The 16833-nt window shown below is 59.4% G+C and overlaps 2 protein-coding genes across 3 annotated transcripts; one reads left to right on the top strand and one right to left on the bottom strand.

Moving 5' to 3' along the window:
- The first annotated feature begins 8492 nt into the window (after window positions 1-8492).
- On the top strand, window positions 8493-13757 carry MAB21L4 (mab-21 like 4). Its single transcript, XM_053951713.1, has 5 exons — window positions 8493-8991; window positions 10075-10297; window positions 11120-11273; window positions 12076-12432; window positions 12625-13757. Exons 1-5 carry the CDS (start codon window positions 8508-8510, stop codon window positions 12715-12717), a joined length of 1311 nt encoding a protein of 436 aa, XP_053807688.1. The 5' UTR covers window positions 8493-8507; the 3' UTR covers window positions 12718-13757.
- AGXT (alanine--glyoxylate aminotransferase) lies at window positions 13342-16833 on the bottom strand. Of its 2 annotated transcripts, none has more exons than XM_053951712.1 (11): window positions 16549-16833; window positions 16232-16424; window positions 15828-15892; window positions 15655-15743; window positions 15372-15442; window positions 14960-15044; window positions 14610-14705; window positions 14302-14371; window positions 14088-14183; window positions 13764-13892; window positions 13342-13449 (listed from the first exon to the last, which is right to left on the bottom strand). In XM_053951712.1, exons 1-11 carry the CDS (start codon window positions 16786-16788, stop codon window positions 13342-13344), a joined length of 1242 nt encoding a protein of 413 aa, XP_053807687.1. In that variant the 5' UTR covers window positions 16789-16833. The 2 variants fall into 2 exon arrangements, with proteins under 2 accessions (XP_053807687.1, XP_053807686.1); XM_053951711.1 differs by having other exon boundaries at window positions 15655-15755.

A 16833-nucleotide genomic window follows, 5' to 3' on the forward strand; every position in this document is an offset into this window, starting at 1 on the left:
AAAGGTTTTATGGGTTTGATATGAATTACCCTCCCTGGTCATTCATCGCTGATTTTCTGGAAGGCTTTAGGCTGCACAGCCCGGCCCTGGCCCGGCCGAGGAGGGATGCAGAGGGGGCACTGCCCTCCTCCCCCACAGCCAGTCTGTGGCTCTGCCATGCCAGACACCCATCTCTTCAGGGGAGTGGCTGCGGGGCCATCTTCTGGCCGTCACCATCTACCACCTTACACCCACCAGAATGAGCCCTGCGCTCCCAAATCCCATCTCCTGGCCCTGCCATGCCGTGCCAGGCCTGCCACAAGCTCAGCTTCCAAGGAACACAGGGATGTTGTGGCAGAACCTGCCCCTCCTCCAGGACCAACCCCACAGGGCCATCCTGGGTTTCTCCTGGTAGGTTTTACCTCGAGAGAGGCAGCTATCCCAAGAGTGAAGGGAGGATTTTCTTCCAAGCAGGCTTTGCACAGGAAAGCATCACCACATTCTCCCCATGCTGTCCAGCCCAGCTCCCCGGGATGTTAAATTGGAAGCAGTAAATGGAGCAGGGAGAACAGCTGTGGGCCCCAGCTGCAGACATTTCCTCTGGGCCTGGAGCTGGAGCCAGTGCAAAGCTGGGCTCTGTGCTGAGAATGCTGGGGGGAGTGTTGGGGAAAGCAACCCTTTCTGCACAGCATCTGGCCAAGCTCTGTCCTCTGCCACCCACTCCATCTCCAGCCACAGATGCCCATTTCTGCCACCACCTTTATGGTGCCCAGCTCTTTGATGGCCACCAAAACGGGGCCAGGATCTGCCCCACCCATCCCAGTGGGTGGTTCTGGAGGGTGTGGAGGGGATGCTGCAGGTCCTAGGGGTGTCCTGGACTGTCATCCCAGCTTCAGCTGGAGATGCTCCCCAGGGAAGAACCACCTCCAGGAGGGAGAGGTGGAGGCAGAGATCCCTCTGCTGACCCCAAGCCTGTCTCTACCTGGCATCACAGTTTCAGGGCTGCCCCAAATCCACAGGGAGTCACCCCCTGGTTCCTCCCAGCCATTCCTCACAGCCCCACTACCTCCCACAAAAGGCAGCCCTAGAAAACCACTGGGAAAGAGCACGAAGCCCTTCCCACCCCCCACCCCAGTCAGAGCCCGTGCTTGGGGGACGGGACATGTGGAAGGGGCCTGGGGAGCTATTAATGATCCAGAGCGCATTCAGCACGGATGCTTTCAGGCAGAGGGGACTGCAGGTCAGCACATGGTTTGGATTTGGCTCTCCCCTCCCTTCCAGCTAATTGGGCCAAGCCCAGAGAGCGTTCCCTGTGGATGCCAAACACGTGTGTGGCACAAGCATCACCTCCTGTGGGGGAGAACTAGTCCTGGAAGCTCCCTCCCCAGGGTGGGAGAGGCAGCCAGGTAGACCGGGGAGGTGTGTGGGTGTTTGAGGGGAGCTGAGGTTTAAGGAAAGGGTTTGAACTCGTTATCTGGCCCAGGCTCAAAGAATGCAGCAACACAGATCACGTGCATGGATGTGGGTGGTGGGAAGGGGCTGGAGGGTAGCCAGGAGGATGGAGGTTACTGCAACACCCAGCTCCCACTCCCCCAAACCCCCAGCAACGCCTGCCTCCACCCCACAGGGCCAGGAACAGGGGGGACCTCTTCCCTTCTCCCATCCTGTCACCTCCTCCTGCCACCCTGGGACCCTTCTGAACCCCACGGCCCAGGCATCTGGTGGCCACGTGTCATCTGAGCTGTGGTGGCAGGGACATTGCTGGATTGCAGTTGTGTCCCCTCCCTGCTACTAGGGGAGTCCCAAATGAACAGAAGACATGGGCCTGGGGGGTCCCAGGTGCTGCTCCCCTGGGAAGCTCAGGGCTGTTCCCTGGGGGAACACAGTGCCACTGGGACACAGAAAAGGAGCTGTGGCTCTGCCAGCCACTGCTGTCACCAGAACAAATGGGGATGTGCAGCCCTTGAGATGGACACAAATCCTCTTCCCTGGGCGAAGCCCTGGCCCAAGGCTCTTGCCCCACCACTGCAAAGCCAAGGTTTTGAAATGCTGAGGGTGCTGCTGGCTCTGGAGGGATGAGGATGCTATCAGGGAGTGCCCCAGCAACCTGGTAGCACCAGGGGTCACCCTGTCAGCTCAGCTGCCACCCTGTCACTCCCCACACCAGTCCCTGGCTCACCACACATCTCAGGGGAGGACAGGGACACAGCACTTCACCCAAGGATATTCCCAGGTCCTGGGGCAGTCCCAGTGCAGGGAACAGTGCCAAAACCAGGACATGAGGCAGACACCAGAGCCTGGTGAAGTCTTACCCCTGGCTGAGGCTCCTGCAGCAGGCAGCTGGGTTAATGGAAGTGAAAGCCAACCCACCACCAGTTTTAATGAAGACTTCAAGCCTGTTGTGAAGCCACATTGGCAAGTGTGGTATCACACAGGGCTGGGGTTGGCCATGGGCACCTCCAGCATTGCAGCGGAGCATCGGGAAGCAACATCGGGTTTCCCAATCCAGCTGAAAGCTCCTCGGATGTTCTGCTGCTTTGATTATTTGACAGACCACGTTTTTTAAATTATTCTTGTATAAATATTTACGCATTTTTACAAGAACCATGCTTTGAGCAACAGGCCACGGCAGATGAAAGGCCAGGGGGGGCAGGGGCTGGATGCTGGGTTGCTCCATCCCTTTCTGTAGGGCAGCGGGGGGGTGAGCAGAGCAGCAGGGATGCAGGGCAGCACTCCCACCCGGGCCCCGGGCAGTGCTGGGTGCTGACAGCACACACCCCACCCACCGCCCCCACTGTGATCTGCCTTTCCCCCTCACTCCCCGGCAATGCCCTCCCCAGGGAACAGAGCCCAGCCAAGCAGGGACCGGCCCGGGGCCAAACCGCCTGCACGGGAATACACGGGAGTACACGGGAATGCACGGGAATGCACGGGAATGCACGGGAATGCACGGGAGTACACGGGAATGCACGGGAATGCACGGGAATGCACGGGAATGCACGGGAGTACACGGGAATGCACGGGAGTACACGGGAATGCACCGGAGTACACGGGAATGCACGGGAATGCACGGGAGTACACGGGAATGCACGGGAGTACATGGGAATGCACGGGAATGCATGGGAGTACACGGGAATACACGGGAGTACATGGGAATGCACGGGAATGCACGGGAGTACACGGGAGTACACAGGAATGCACGGGAGTACACGGGAATGCACCGGAGTACACGGGAATGCACGGGAATGCACGGGAGTACACGGGAATGCACGGGAGTACATGGGAATGCACGGGAATGCATGGGAGTACACGGGAATACACGGGAGTACACGGGAATGCACGGGAGTACACGGGAATACACGGGAATGCACGGGAATGCACGGGAATACACGGGAATACACGGGAATGCACGGGAATGCATGGGAGTACACGGGAATGCACGGGAATACACGGGAGTACACGGGAATGCACGGTAATGCACGGGAATGCACGGGAGTACACGGGAGTACACGGGAATACACGGGAATGCACGGGAATGCACGGGAGTACACGTGAATACACGGGAGTACATGGGGGTACACGGGAATACATGGGAATAGATGGGAGTACACGGGAATACACAGGAGTACATGGGAATACACGTGAGTACATGGGAGTACACAGGAATACATGGGAATACATGGGAGTACACGGGAATGCATGGGAATGCACAAGAGTACACGGGAATGCACGGGAATACACGGGAGTACACGGGAATGCACGGGAATACACGGGAGTACATGGGAATACACGGGAATACATGGGAGTACACAGGAATACATGGGAATCCATGGCAATACATGGCAATACATGGGAGTACACTGGAATACATGGGAATACACGGGAGTACATGGGAATACATGGGAATACATGGGAGTACATGGGAGTACACAGGAGTACACAGGAATACATGGGAGTACACGGAAATACACAGGAATACATGGCTGGCTGCTGCTGGGAGCCCCACACTGCCCCACACACCCCGTTCCTGAGCAGCTCCCAAAACCACTTCCCTCAGACACCCTGAGCCAGAGAAATCCCGCTGGGCAGCAAGGGCTGTTGGCAGGGTGGAGATCACTTCTTCATTGCCCACTCCCACCTCAGCACTGCACCCCAGCCCACCCCAACCTCAGAGCAGAACAAGTAAATACCAAAAACCCATGAGGGTGTCCCAGGAGAGAAGGCTCTGGGGGCCCCATATCTGCCCCCAAAGCCCCCGGTCTGCAGGGATGATGGCTGCAGCAAAGTCTACTTCTGGGCTTCCTGGTGGGGACCCTCTCTGCCAGCCCTGTCCTGCTCCCCAGGATTGCTGCTGTGGGTTTTGGGAAGGATAAGGGTGAGCTCCCCCCCTCCCCCATCCACAGATGGGATCCACAACTCAGCCTCGAGTTTTCCACCGAGCTCAGCAGAAATTCACCCAGAAGGTCAGTGACCAGAGAAAGGGATGATCCATCATTAAATAAATTGTTTTCATTTCCCAGGATAAAGGGGGAGGAAAAGGGGAGGAGGGGAGGTGTTGTTGGATCAGGACTGGAAAATAAAAGAGCACAAGGCAGGAAAACCGCCCCCTGTACTCCCTGCAGAGAGCAGCCCCAGCTCCTTCCCTGCGCCCTCACAAGAATTTTACAGCCAAAGCTCTTAATGTGATTATAATAATTATTTCTTTCCTAGCAATCCCCCCCACCCCTCCCGCAGTTGTTTTTTTATTTTTTTTTTTTTCTTTAATTTTAATAAACAGCCTATTTTGAAATGTCACTGGGGGAAGCCAAGACTCCAGCTGAGCCCTGGCCTGGAGGAAGGAGCAGGGGCAGGGGGAGCGTGCGAATGTGTGTGTGTGCAGGCAGGCAAGCGTGTGTGTGCGGGAGCGTGGGCACCCACGGGGACACCCCGCTGCTGCAGCGTGCAAGCACAGCCAGGGCTTGAAAACCTGCCTGTGCCCCAGGCCGGAACAGACAGGGGATTCTTCTCCCTCCCTCTCAGTCTGGGTGCCCTGCTGAACCCCCCCATCTCGCACCCCTCATCTCCCACCCCTCTGTGTGGTCCCCCCCCGGGCCCCAGGGCCGAGCTTTGAAATCTGTTGAAAAGAGACCCTTTTTGCCAAAATAAACAGCCTGTCATGTTAAATTACTCTCTCTTCCCCTCTACCTTCCCTGCCTTTGTCCCCCCTCCCCATGCCAGCCGTTTTGTTGGGGCCCATGCCATTCTGGGGGCTTGTGGGGTGCAGAAGTGCTGGTGCTGGGGCAGAGCATAACCTACCTCCCTCATCCCAGTGCCCCTGTGCCTGCCAGCTCCTCAACCCAACAGCTCAGCCCCCCAAAATCTTTCTGCTGGGTGATGATGGCGTCTTGCAGGGTCTGGCGTGCAGCAGTCACACTGCACAGCCCTGCAGAGAGACAAGCTGGCTGAGGGACACTGGGGGCTCATTGCAGCTCCTCGCCCACCTCTGCTGTGCCAGGTGCTCCCATGCCCCCAGGTTTTTTTCCTCTGTCTTGCTTGTACTTGCCCTTTAGCTTGGGGTTGTTTTCTCTCTCCTGTTTCTAACAGATCAAAAGTTCTTGGAACTGTAAAGCACTGAGATGGAAACAGTGATTACTCATTCAGGCCAGACTCTCTGCCAGTGCCAGGGCACTCGCCACCAGCCTCTAGTGACTTGCCCAGACACTCTGCACTCCAGCCATGTCTTCCATAGCCTAACTAACCTTCCTGCTAGGAAGTTTTTCCTGCTGTTTTTGGGCCAGTGGAGCTGTGCTCAGCTTGGACTGATTGTGGGGTTGAGTGTCCAGGTGCTGCCCCAAAATGCTCAGCCATGCAGTGTCCCTGCCCTATGGCTCATCCCGTGCAGTGTGGCCCCAGCCAGGGCTCAGCCACTCACCCACGTGGGTTGGAGCTTCTGTGCCCACCACCTGATGTACACCATTCTGCTCAGAGCCCTGCTCAGAATCTGGCAGCACCTCCAGCTGCTCCCACCTCTTCTAGCTGACCAGCTTTGTCACCAGATGTGCCACTGCCCAGCATCACTCCTCCTTCTCATATGGTGCCTGCAGCAGGGTCACTCACTGCGCTGCCCGTGCCTGGCAGCAGCCAGGAGGATGCTCCTCCAGGGCCTGCCCCTGGCCCCTTGCCTATGGGGGAGAGGAGAGAATGAGGAGGGGAGAGGAAGTGATAGAGGAAGGGGAAAGGAGAATAGGAAAGGTGAAAAACAGGATGAAAAACAGGAAGGAGGAAAAGAGGAAGAAAGGAGGAAGGGAAAGGCAGAAGGATGAAAGGGGAAAAGAGGAAAAGGGGAAAAGGGGAAAGGGGGAGGTCCTAGCCTGCAGGAAGGCAGCATTTGCAGCACCAGCCTCTTGACTGTGGCTGAGGGAATCACATCACACCGGCTCTTCCTGGTGCCAGAGCTCTGGCTGCAGGATGTCAGGTCACACTGTGGGCTCAGCCAGCACTGTGACAAGAGGACAGGGTTGCCCCACTAGCACCAAGGTATCTGGAGGGACAGGCATGTTTCCCTGCCCAGCCTTACTTTCCTATAGAACCACTCCCGGCTCTCAATTCAGCTTCTGCACCATGCCCACAGCCTCCTCCAGCACTCCTGCCAGGCACCAACAGAAGGAATGTCCTGGCTGCTGCTGAGGCAGGGACTCCATCCGTGACAGAATGATGCTCCATGGACACACAGCAACCCTGCCAGCAGTGAGCCATGCCCCACCACCTCCAGAAAAGTGGTGGCCTACATCTCTCTGCCCTCTTTTTCCCACACCGGGGCATGAAGCAGTAATCTGTCCTGTCTGGCTTGGGTTCAGCATTCTTCAGGATGAGCCCAAGACACTCTGATGGGGGTCTGCTGCTTTTGGTCCATCCCCACATGATGGAGGAGGGCAAGACCTGCCCCCCTCCCCCCCGTGGTTGAGACAGCCATTGGTGTGGGGGACTGAGCATCCTGTGCTCAGATGGGCTGAAACCTGAAGCACAGAGCTCAGGCAAGGAAATACAGAGCCCATCATTCACTGTCAGGGTTTAAAATCCGGCTGAGACTCCCCAGCTCAGAGCACCTGCAGCCTCCTGGTAGTGAGAAGCCCAGTGCAGGCTTAATGACTCGGCCTGCAGGTGCTCAAGGGTGCTCTGCAGGTGGAAGCTCTGACCCTTGGAAGGGAGAACTCCTTCAGTCGGCTGGCAGAAGGGTTAATGAATATGAGGGACAGACTCTACCTGCATGGCAGCTCCTCAGACGAGGAACTGAAGGAGGCACTGGAAATAAGCCCTGGGGAGATCCAGAAACCTCATCTGGGCTGTTTAAAAGGGTAAGCGTGAGCCGCAGGAGATGGGAGGAGCAGCCACGAGCCCCATGGCACTCTCCCTCTCTTCCTCACAAGTGGTCCCCGCGCTCGTCTCGGGACCCCTGCTGCCACGGAGCCTCCCCCGCTTCCCCATTCCCTTCCCTGCTGTGACCAAGGCGGGATCAGTTCGCAGGAAAGCCTGGGACGGCTGAACAGAGTCCCGCTGCGAGAGCCCAGCCTTCCAGCCATCATCACTGAGCTGCGGCTCCAGGCCTGCGGAGCTCGGGAACCTCTGGAAGGTGACGGCACTCAAAAAAGATAACGTGCCGGGAAATACCCATTCTGGAAGTTGTGGGAGATGGGGAGAAGCGAGCGCAGGTCTGAGGGTACGAGCGCAGGCAGCTCGGGATGCACCGAGCCCAGAGCGCGGAGCGGGGCCGGGGCACGGCAGCGCCTGCGCCCCCTGGCAGCGGCGGGGCTGAGGGACCGCACGGACCGGCCCTGCCGCTCCCGCAGCCTTCCCACGGCGGCTTTGGGGTCCAAAGCCCCGCTTTGTGCGTCCTCCCGGCTCGATCTTCCCGCAGCCTGGCAGGAAACCGCGCCCCGGGCGGCGCCCTGTGTGCAGCGAGGCGGGCTCGCTCCTAGAGAGGGGCGCCGGGGGCTGCCGCACCTGGGAGAGTTGGAACCTGATGGAGCCTGAGCCTGGTGTTGGCAGAGTTGCACTGGGCCTGCAGGGCTGCTCTGGGCACCGGCAGCTCAGGGTCCAGCAGCCCTTCCACTGCCCCGCCCCACCAGGAGCCGGCCCAGCTCCTGTGGGTGCCGCGCAGCTTGGGAGCAGCGGGGCCGGCAGGGCTGAGCTGGGCTGGGCTGGGAGGACAGTGGATCCTTCACCTGGCACTGGCTGGGAGAGGGTGCTGCCGGCACCTAGTCTCTGTGCCAAGGGCGGTGTGGGAGAGCACAGCGTTCCCCTGGCATGACCCACAGCTGAGCACTCGCTGTCACCCTTCTGGAGTGCAAGAAGAGGGGCCACGGTGTGACTCAAGCCCCCGCCCTGGGTTTGCCCTGAACCTCTTCATGGGAGTCACCGAGCACTTGGTGCTTGTCACCGCCCGGCTCTGCTTCCCTCCTCCCGCCCCACGCCGGCAGCCAGCCCTGCCCTCCCTGCCCACGCACCTTCACTGCTGCTCGGAGCAGCGTAACGTAGTTAGCAGAGCTGCCATGGAAGCCAACACTTCCCTCTGGCACAGCTACCTCGGGGTGATCGTGTCCCGCGAGAGGCAGCGGGTGGAGCATTTCCAGCGGGCCGAGGACATCCTGCTCACCCTGCTGGAGAGTGTCCATGCCAGGGATCCCCGCTTCCTCGTGGACTACGCCAGGAATCTGGAAGCCTTCGAGTTTGCTCTCTGTGCTTCTGAGGACGCTGTCACTCTTGAGGTGCCCCTGCGCATTGACGGCGATACCCTGCGTGTGCTGGCATGCCAGAGCAGGGACACCTGGGGCGGGCATCCTTCAGAGCTGAACACCTGCTGTCTGGAAGTGTGCTCTCCAGGGACTGATTTGGAGGACTGGACTGGTGGTGTGGATGTGATGGAGCACGGAGGTGGTGCGAGGTGCCTGCTTCCAGGCAAAATCCTCCAGCACCTGAAAGAGCTCCTTGTTTCAGCCATCGTGCGCTGCCAACGCCTCTTCCTGCTTCAGCCAGGTGCGTACACTAGCAGGGTGCTTCCCCGCCAGGAGCTGCCTCCAGTGCCTGCCCAGCTTCCCAGCTTGGCAGTGATCCCTATGCAAACGTGCTGGGACATATGTTCCTGGGCATGTGGCCCACCCAAAAGCTGCAGGGGCAGGTTAGCGAGCACCTTGCTGTGTGCTGGGATGGGCTTTGCCCCCAACTAAGGAAGGGGAGATGCAAACTGTTCCCTGCCATCCCAGGGTGTCAGAGTCATCCTCAGGCACCTTCACCGGGGACTGATGGCATCCTTCTTGAGGGGTGCAGGGTCCACCCAGCCCTGCTGTTAGTCCCCAGGTAGGGTTTCCTCAAGGACTTGGTGTTCTTGATTTACCCTCACCACATTCTCCCCTCCACCTCTTGGCCTCCAAGTGCCCCCAGCTCCCTGGAGGGGGCTGTTTGGAGAGTGAGCTGGGAGTGCATCAGAGCTGGACCAGGACCCTGGGGCACAGGTCTGACCCTGTGAACACATGAGCCTCAGCTGGCAGCAGTGTCCACGGAAGAGACATGGTGGGAGGGGACCCTGGGAAATGCCCATTGCTGTTCCATAAGCTTCTTCATACATATTCATCTCCCAATGTGCTTCTTGAAGGAAAGCTCAGCCAGGGTGAAAGAGTGATGTGAGAGGACCAGTGGGTCTGAAAGTCTCTTAACCCAGTCCTAGTAACTCCACCATCCCCTCCTTCCTCTGTGGCCAAGCCAGTGACCTTCATCTTCCTCCACCCCCAGAAAGCAATGAACCTTTCCTGATCCGTTTTTCTTGGACTGCATTGCTTTTCTTGGCACTGTTCAGCTGCCCAGAAGCACAGCTCAGTTTGATTGCCTGAGACTTCCTGCTGTGCCTGACCTTGACCCCTGCGACGCTTCTTCCTGTAAAACCACCCCAGCAGGGCTGGGAGAGGGATTTTACCCGGGGAACGGCGCCCAGACTGCAGCACTGGAAAGGGCTGAGTCGAGTGGGGTGGGACATGGCCACGGGTGCTGCAGCTCAGACCTGGTTCAGCCTGCGGGACCGGCTGTGCTAACTTGCTCACTTGCTGCCAAACCCTCTGCATCTAGGTGACATCAGTGCTGAAAATCTGCGGGAAGATGCCATGGAGCTCTCCCTGCTGATCCGTGGCAGCTGGAAGACCATTCGCTTTGACATTGTTCCTGTGGTGAGGAGGCAGCAGGAGCCGCTGCAGCTCCAGAGGCTGCAGAGCGACAGGGGCTTCCCTGAAGGCAGCCTCAGGAGGGCCACAGAAGAGGCTCACTTTGTCCCTGCCTCTCCCCACTGCTGGAGGTGAGAGGCTCAGCTGCATGCACAGTGGGGTGATCCTGCGCCAGGGATGCCCCCCTGGCTGGCAGCACTGCTGGGTGTAGGCAAAAAGAGATGGGGACAGGGCAGGGACATGTCAGCAGGAGTCCAAGTCACTCCCTTATGATGCCCAAACCCTTTTCCCTGTGTTGGAGAGAAAAACCTCAGCCAAGTTTCAGACAGCTCAGGGAAAGAGGGGGAGTGCAACTGAAGGAGCCCCCTGAAATTATTCACTGGAGGTGTGCCCTGACTGTGCAGAGGGTGGCAGCTCTCAGATCCCTGCTTGGGCTTCAGAGACAAGCCGAGGCACCTGGCAGCAGCAGGGTGATGAGCTGCCTCCCAGGATGGGCTGCAGGACAAAACAGGGCTGGACTGACATATCTTGCCTGCCAGCACAATGACCCAGCCCCATGGAGGGGCTGAGCAGCCAGCTGGACCAGTCCATATCTATTTTGGGAACAAGGTGGTCCAACTGGATGCCCAGCCTCTTGCTGGGGACCAACCCAGCCGCCCCTCCCCACTACACATAGGGGAGAACAACCCCACTTTGCCCCACTCTTGATCCTGCTGGGAAGGCAGGAGCTGCTCAGCAGTGTTCCCATCTCACTCCACACCTCTGAAGTTCTGCTCTGCCAGAGGCAAGTGCAGGAGGGTCTTGCAGATCTAAGATGCTGCACTGGCTGGGACCACATGTGTGCCATGGAGGGATCCCCCTGCATGCCAAGTCACTGCAGGCATACTCTCCCCATCCTGGGAGGATGCAGGTCTTCATCTCCCCTCCCACCAGACCCCACTCTCTTCCTCCAGATCCTCCACTCACCTTCCCATCCTGAAGCTGCTCCGAGGAGTGGACACCCTGCAGGGACCCCGTCTGGACAGCCTTCGCCTGCTCGACCAGCTCCGTGACCAGGACTGGGGAGGGCAGAGGGGGAGAGGCACTCTCACTTTCAACCACCTGAAGGTAGGTTGGTTCTGCTGGTTGGGACCATGGCTCTCTGGGCAAGCAGAGCCAAGGCTGCTCCCCTGCACAAGAACCCAAACAAGGATCTGCAGGGCTTTGGGGTGTAATAGCCCATGGCTGTGTCTGGGAAGGATGTGTGCTGCTGCCAGCCATGGTTAGAGGGCTTGGATCCTTCTTCCTTGGATCGAACCAGCAACCTCCAGCTGGAGACACAGTGCATTCAGAGCTGGGGCTCTGCTCTGGTGTGCAGGGCATCATCCCCTGGCCCAGGTTGCCTGTGTCTGTGGGATGGCACCTCTGTGCCACACTGCAAGGCTGCCCCATGCCCTGGTGTGCTGGGACATGCCTGTACAGGGCTGAGGGTGGCATTTCTGCTGAGAAAAAAACTCCTCTCCCCACCCAACCTGTTTTCAACGCTTTGGAACCGTGCCAACTGGCCATGCTGGGGACAGCACTTGGTGGCACAATCCAGGTGTGGCCTGCCTTTTGATGGCTCTCCAAGCCAAGGGTGAAGAAGGATGCAAGGGTGTTTTCTGCTTACAGAATGGCTCCAGCTCCAAGTAACCAAATCCTGTGTACTTTGCTTTGCATTCTTTGATGTTTTGGGGGTGGTGGTTGTGGGTTTTTTTTAAGAAAAAGGGCACATGTAATGTATCTGGCCTTCAGAAAAGTATCATCTGATCCAGCCCCCATGGATTCAGCCCCACAAGTGGTTGCATGGTGACCTGCAGGGTGTGAAGGGACAGCCTTCCTGGAATCAGGACTTGTGCCTGATCCTGTGCTCTTCTCTCCCTCCTCACAGATGGTGTTGCTGTGGAGCACAGAGCTCTTCCCCTCCCCGGAGGACTGGCAGGACCTGGAAGGCTCTGTCTACAGGCTCTTGGTGGTCCTTCTCCGCTGCCTGGCCACCCAGCACCTGCCCCACTTCCTGAACCCAGAGGAAAACCTCTTCCAAGGAGCTGCCCCAGACCTTGCCTCCCTCTACCATAAAGTGGAGAGCTTTGCCTGGGACCCCCAACGCTTCCTCCGCTTCCACTTTGGCCTCCATGGGTTCAGTGGCAGCTGCCAGGCAGACACAGAAACTCGAGCCCTCCTGCAGCTCCCCACCAAGGATGGGTCCTGCTGGGACACAGCCTACTTTGACATCCTGCTCAGCCAGGTAACCCCAGCCCTTCAGCTGAACTCGTGAGGCAGCACCAGAACCACCTGGGCTAGGAAGCTTGGGATGAGCTGCAATTGGCCCCACCGAGCCCTCTGGCATGCTGTGGAGGCTGTGGGAGGCTGGCAGTGCTGGGCATGGAGCTCCAGCAGAGTGGGGAGCCCTGTCCCCTCACTCCCCACCCGCCTTTAGTTTCAGGTGTACCGGATCCAGGACAGCGCACGTCGCTCAGCAGCGTCCCAGCTCCTCTCCAGGATCCGTCAAGAAATCCCTCAGCAGAGCTGAGTGGGACCCTGCTGCTGACCCATTGGGGTGTCTCGAAACTCTGGGGGGGTGCAAGGAGAGCTACAGGGCCAGGGAGCAGCGTCCTGCTGTGTCATTTTATTGAGGAAAGGTGGTACAGGGGAGAGAGCACATCTGCTGCAGCTGGGGGGGCATACACAGCCTCTTGGCTGCCCTGGTGGACCTGGGCATGGGGTGCTCCACGGTACAGAATCTGGAGGGGGATGGCTGGCATTCTGCTCTGCAAGGTGGGGAAGGCCAAGGTTGTTGGTGATGGGAGGGGAAGGGACCTATGGTCAGAGCCTGCATCCAACCCTCTGTCAGCTTGCTGAGGGTCACCATGCCCTGGGGCCAGGGGAAGGGAAAGAACTGAGGGGCCAGGCCATTGTGGGGGGTGGTGGGAGAAGTGGCTTTGAGCCACGTCTCACATCTGCTGAGCACAGCCCTCTCCTCCATGTCCCCTGCTATCCCAGCTTCTTTCCACTGTGCCTTGGCTTGCTGGATGTCGCTGTGGCTCCTGCCAGCATCCCAGGGAGGCAGTGGAGTCCCTCTGCTGCCAGCTGCCTGCAGCCAGGCATGCAAGGCAGTGCCAGGCCACCTCCCCCAGCCTCCCCCCACCAGGGGTGCTCACAGCCGGCTGCGGTGGCAGCGCTTAAGGGCATCTTGCAGGGCTCCAAGCACTCGCTCCACGTTGCCACTGGTTGAGTTGCAGCCCATGAGGCCGATGCGCAGGACCTGGGAGGAGAAGGGTGAGTGTCTGTGCCTCAGCAGCCCGTGCGAGGGAGTGGGGGACACACAGCCAGGTGTGAGTGGTTGTGCGCAGCTCCCTTGCTGGTATTTAGCACATCGTTCCCTATAAAGAGGTGTCACCCCGCTAATTACGTGCGTGGTTATTCAATTAGGAGGTGATTGTGTGTGGTTATGCTGCTATGCGTTGCTCCGGGCAATGGGACAGAGCCAGCGACACACGCTGTGGCAGCCCGAGAGTGGCAGTGAATGCGGGGCTCTGTGCCCAGCCATGGGCAGCAGGACGGGAGGACTCTGCCCACCTTGCCCACCGTGGGGCCCAGGCCCCCAGCGATCTCCATGCCGTGGCTGTCCATCAGAAAGGCCGTGATGTCCTTCCAGTTGTAGCCCTCAGGCACCCTGACAGTGGTGATGGTGGGCAGTCTGGCCTTCTGAGAAAGACAGAAACTGATTTCAGTCCCACGGCCCCTGGTGACCCCAGCACAGTGCCAGGAGAGAGCATCACGGAGGGGGGAGATTTTTCTCTGGCATCAAAAGCTGCCCAGGCACGTCTCCAGCTGCTCAGGGCTGTGCCCTCACGTTGCCCCTACTCTGTGGTGGTGGTGGTGGGCTTGCCCTGCACCCACCTCCTCTTCCACAAAGAGCTCAAGCCCCATGTCAAGCAGCCCCTGGCACAGCTGGGTGCAGTTGGCCCGGTGTCGCTCCCAGGAGCTCTCCAGACCCTGAGGGCAGAGAGGAGAGAGAAGATCTCTGCTGCTGACAGGCATCTCCTGGCACCCACGGCTCCTCCGAGCCCCACGGGCACTGCTGGCGCTCCCCTGCCTGCCTGGTGCCACTCACCAGTTCTGCCAGCATGGCCAAGCCTTCCCGCAAGCTGAAGAAGCTGTTGATGGGCGCCGTGTGGTGGTACCTGCAAGGGGCACCCGGGGGGGGGTTCAGCTTGGCTGCAGCACGGCCCCTTGCTCGTGGCCTGGGGAAACTGAGGCACAGCATCCTCCCTCCTCACCAACCAGTGCAGAGGGTTGTGACCAGCAGCCAGGGTGATGGGGAGGCAGGGCCTGAGCACTGAAGGGCAGGCGGCTCCCGAGCCAGGACAAAGCTGGGTGGGGAGTGCTCGCAGCCTCTGTAACAAGGGAGCCCGCCCTCACCTCCGCGGCTCCCCGTCACAGCCCCAGTAGTTTGCCAAGCAGCCCATGTCCAGATAGAAGGATGGGGGCTTCGTCTTCCTCCTCAGCAGCTTCTCCCTGGCGAAACAGAGTACTGGGGAGAGGTGGGACCTTGACCCCACCAGCTCCAAGGTGGGATCAGCCCTGTGGGAGGGAGGACTCCCCTACAGTGAGTGCAGAGATTGGCTCCAGCTCCCAGTCACTGCCCAGGGATGGGATGGGCTCTACCCTCATAGCACTGCAGAGCAGGACAGAAGCAGGTGGCTGGCAAAGGACAGAGGGGACAGCTTCCCCCAGCCCCATCCACTCTGGTGAGACTGGGCTGCTCTTACCTGGCTCGCTCACTGAATGAGATGGGGGCACTGCCAGGGGGTGCGTTGAGGACTTTCTGGGACCCCGAGTACAGGACATCGATCTCTGCCCAAGAGGGAAGACAGCTCCTTAGGAATCAGAGGCTCCCAGCAGGAAAATGCTGAGCCCTCCGACCCAGCTGCAAGGGGTGGGTGGGAAGCACAAGGATGGCACACATGGCAGGTCCCACTTGTGTTCAGGCTGCTTTGGGAGGACCCCGGGCACTGCTGATGGTCCCCCAAGGGGAATCAGGCTCTCTGGCTTCAGCTGGACCAGTTTCTAATGCTGCTAGCCAAAATGCAGGCCGAGGGGCTGATCCCACTGCTCTCTGCCCCTGTCCCAGGCATGAGCCCCTTTGTCCCCTGTTGCCCATGATGGCACTGTGGCTCTTACCCTGCTGGTCCATGAAGATGGGGGCTCCCCCAAGCGATGCCACTGCGTCCACAAGCAGCAGGCAGCCATGCCTGTGGGAGGACAGAGCTCAGCCTGGTGTTCCTGCCACCTCCTCTTGCCACATCTCTGGCTGCAGCCCTGGCATTCTGGTCCCCACAGGAGCTGCGTGTCTCACTGGCACCAACTGCTTCCAGCACAACAGAGCCAGAGAAGAGCCCAGCACACATAAATCCCCAGGCCCAAATCCCCAGTGGTGACCTTGGGGTGCCCACCATGCACTGACCGGTGGCACAGCTCGCCCAGCCCCTCCAGGGGCTGCAGCACCCCTGTGGAGGACTCGCCGTGGGTGATGAAGAGCACCAAAGGTTTGTGCTGCACCAGGCCCTGCATGACACAGGGGGAAGGTGACCACACTGGAGGTCAGCTTGTGCCCTCTGCATAGTGGCCAGCACTCACCTGCTCAATGTCTTGTGGAGTGAAGTACTTGCCCGGGGGCTTCAGCAGCTCATAGACGTTGGCTCCTGGGAGAAATTTGGGCAGAAGAGAGTGAGGTTTGGGCATGCTTCCCACTGGGCAGTCACCTGCTCCATGGGGCAATTGGTCATGCGTGAACCAGGAGCAGAGCCACCTGCCAGAGTCTGGCCTCCTGCAGATTTGCCCAGTGGAAAAACCATAAAGCACCATAAATGGCGTGGCATCATTCTTGGAAAAAAATCTGGAGTGCTCTCTAGCAGAGTGCTCTCTGGTTTTGCAAGCCGTGTCAGTGAGCACTGCCAGGATTGGGACAGCAAGCCAGGGCACGCTGCCTTCAAGCCCAGTCCCCTCAGCCCTGCCAGACCATCTGCCTGCTCCCAGCATACCCAGCCTCCTGGCAATATCAGCAGCACGTTGTCCCCAGATGCCGTTGATGGCCACCAGCACGGGGTCACCTTGCTCAAGCAGGTTGAAGAGGGCGGCCTCCATGGCACAGTGGCCGCTGCCGCTGATGGCCAGGGTCAGCCTGTTCTGTGTCTGGAAGGCGTACTGGATGCCTGCCTTGATCTCATCCATCACCTGTGGCAGCAGGACACTGGCCAGCACTGCTATTGCTCCTCTTGCCCCAGCAGAGCTGTTCCAGTCCTTCCCGGGGGTGAGGAAGAGGAAGGGAGGGAAGGAAAGCTGGGCAGGGGCGGCTCACCTGCAGCACTTCAGGGTGCATGTGGCCCAGGAGCTGGCGAGCGCCCGCAGCCTGGATGCGGCGGGGCACATTGCTGGGCCCTGGCCCCAGCAGCAACCTCTCTGGCACGGCCAGGGGCCGGAGCAGCTCCTCCGGAGGGGCAAAGCGGAGCAGGCTGGTGGCCATGGCACGCCGTGCTGTCCCCAGGAGCTGAGCCCAGAGAAGACGAGTAGAGGAGGCTGCCTGAGCAGCTGCCAGCATTGCAGCACAGTCTATCCTGTGCCAGCAGTGTCCAGTGTCCCCATG

Source organism: Vidua chalybeata, chromosome 10 (genome assembly GCF_026979565.1).
Source record: "Vidua chalybeata isolate OUT-0048 chromosome 10, bVidCha1 merged haplotype, whole genome shotgun sequence".
NCBI lineage: Eukaryota > Metazoa > Chordata > Aves > Passeriformes > Viduidae > Vidua > Vidua chalybeata.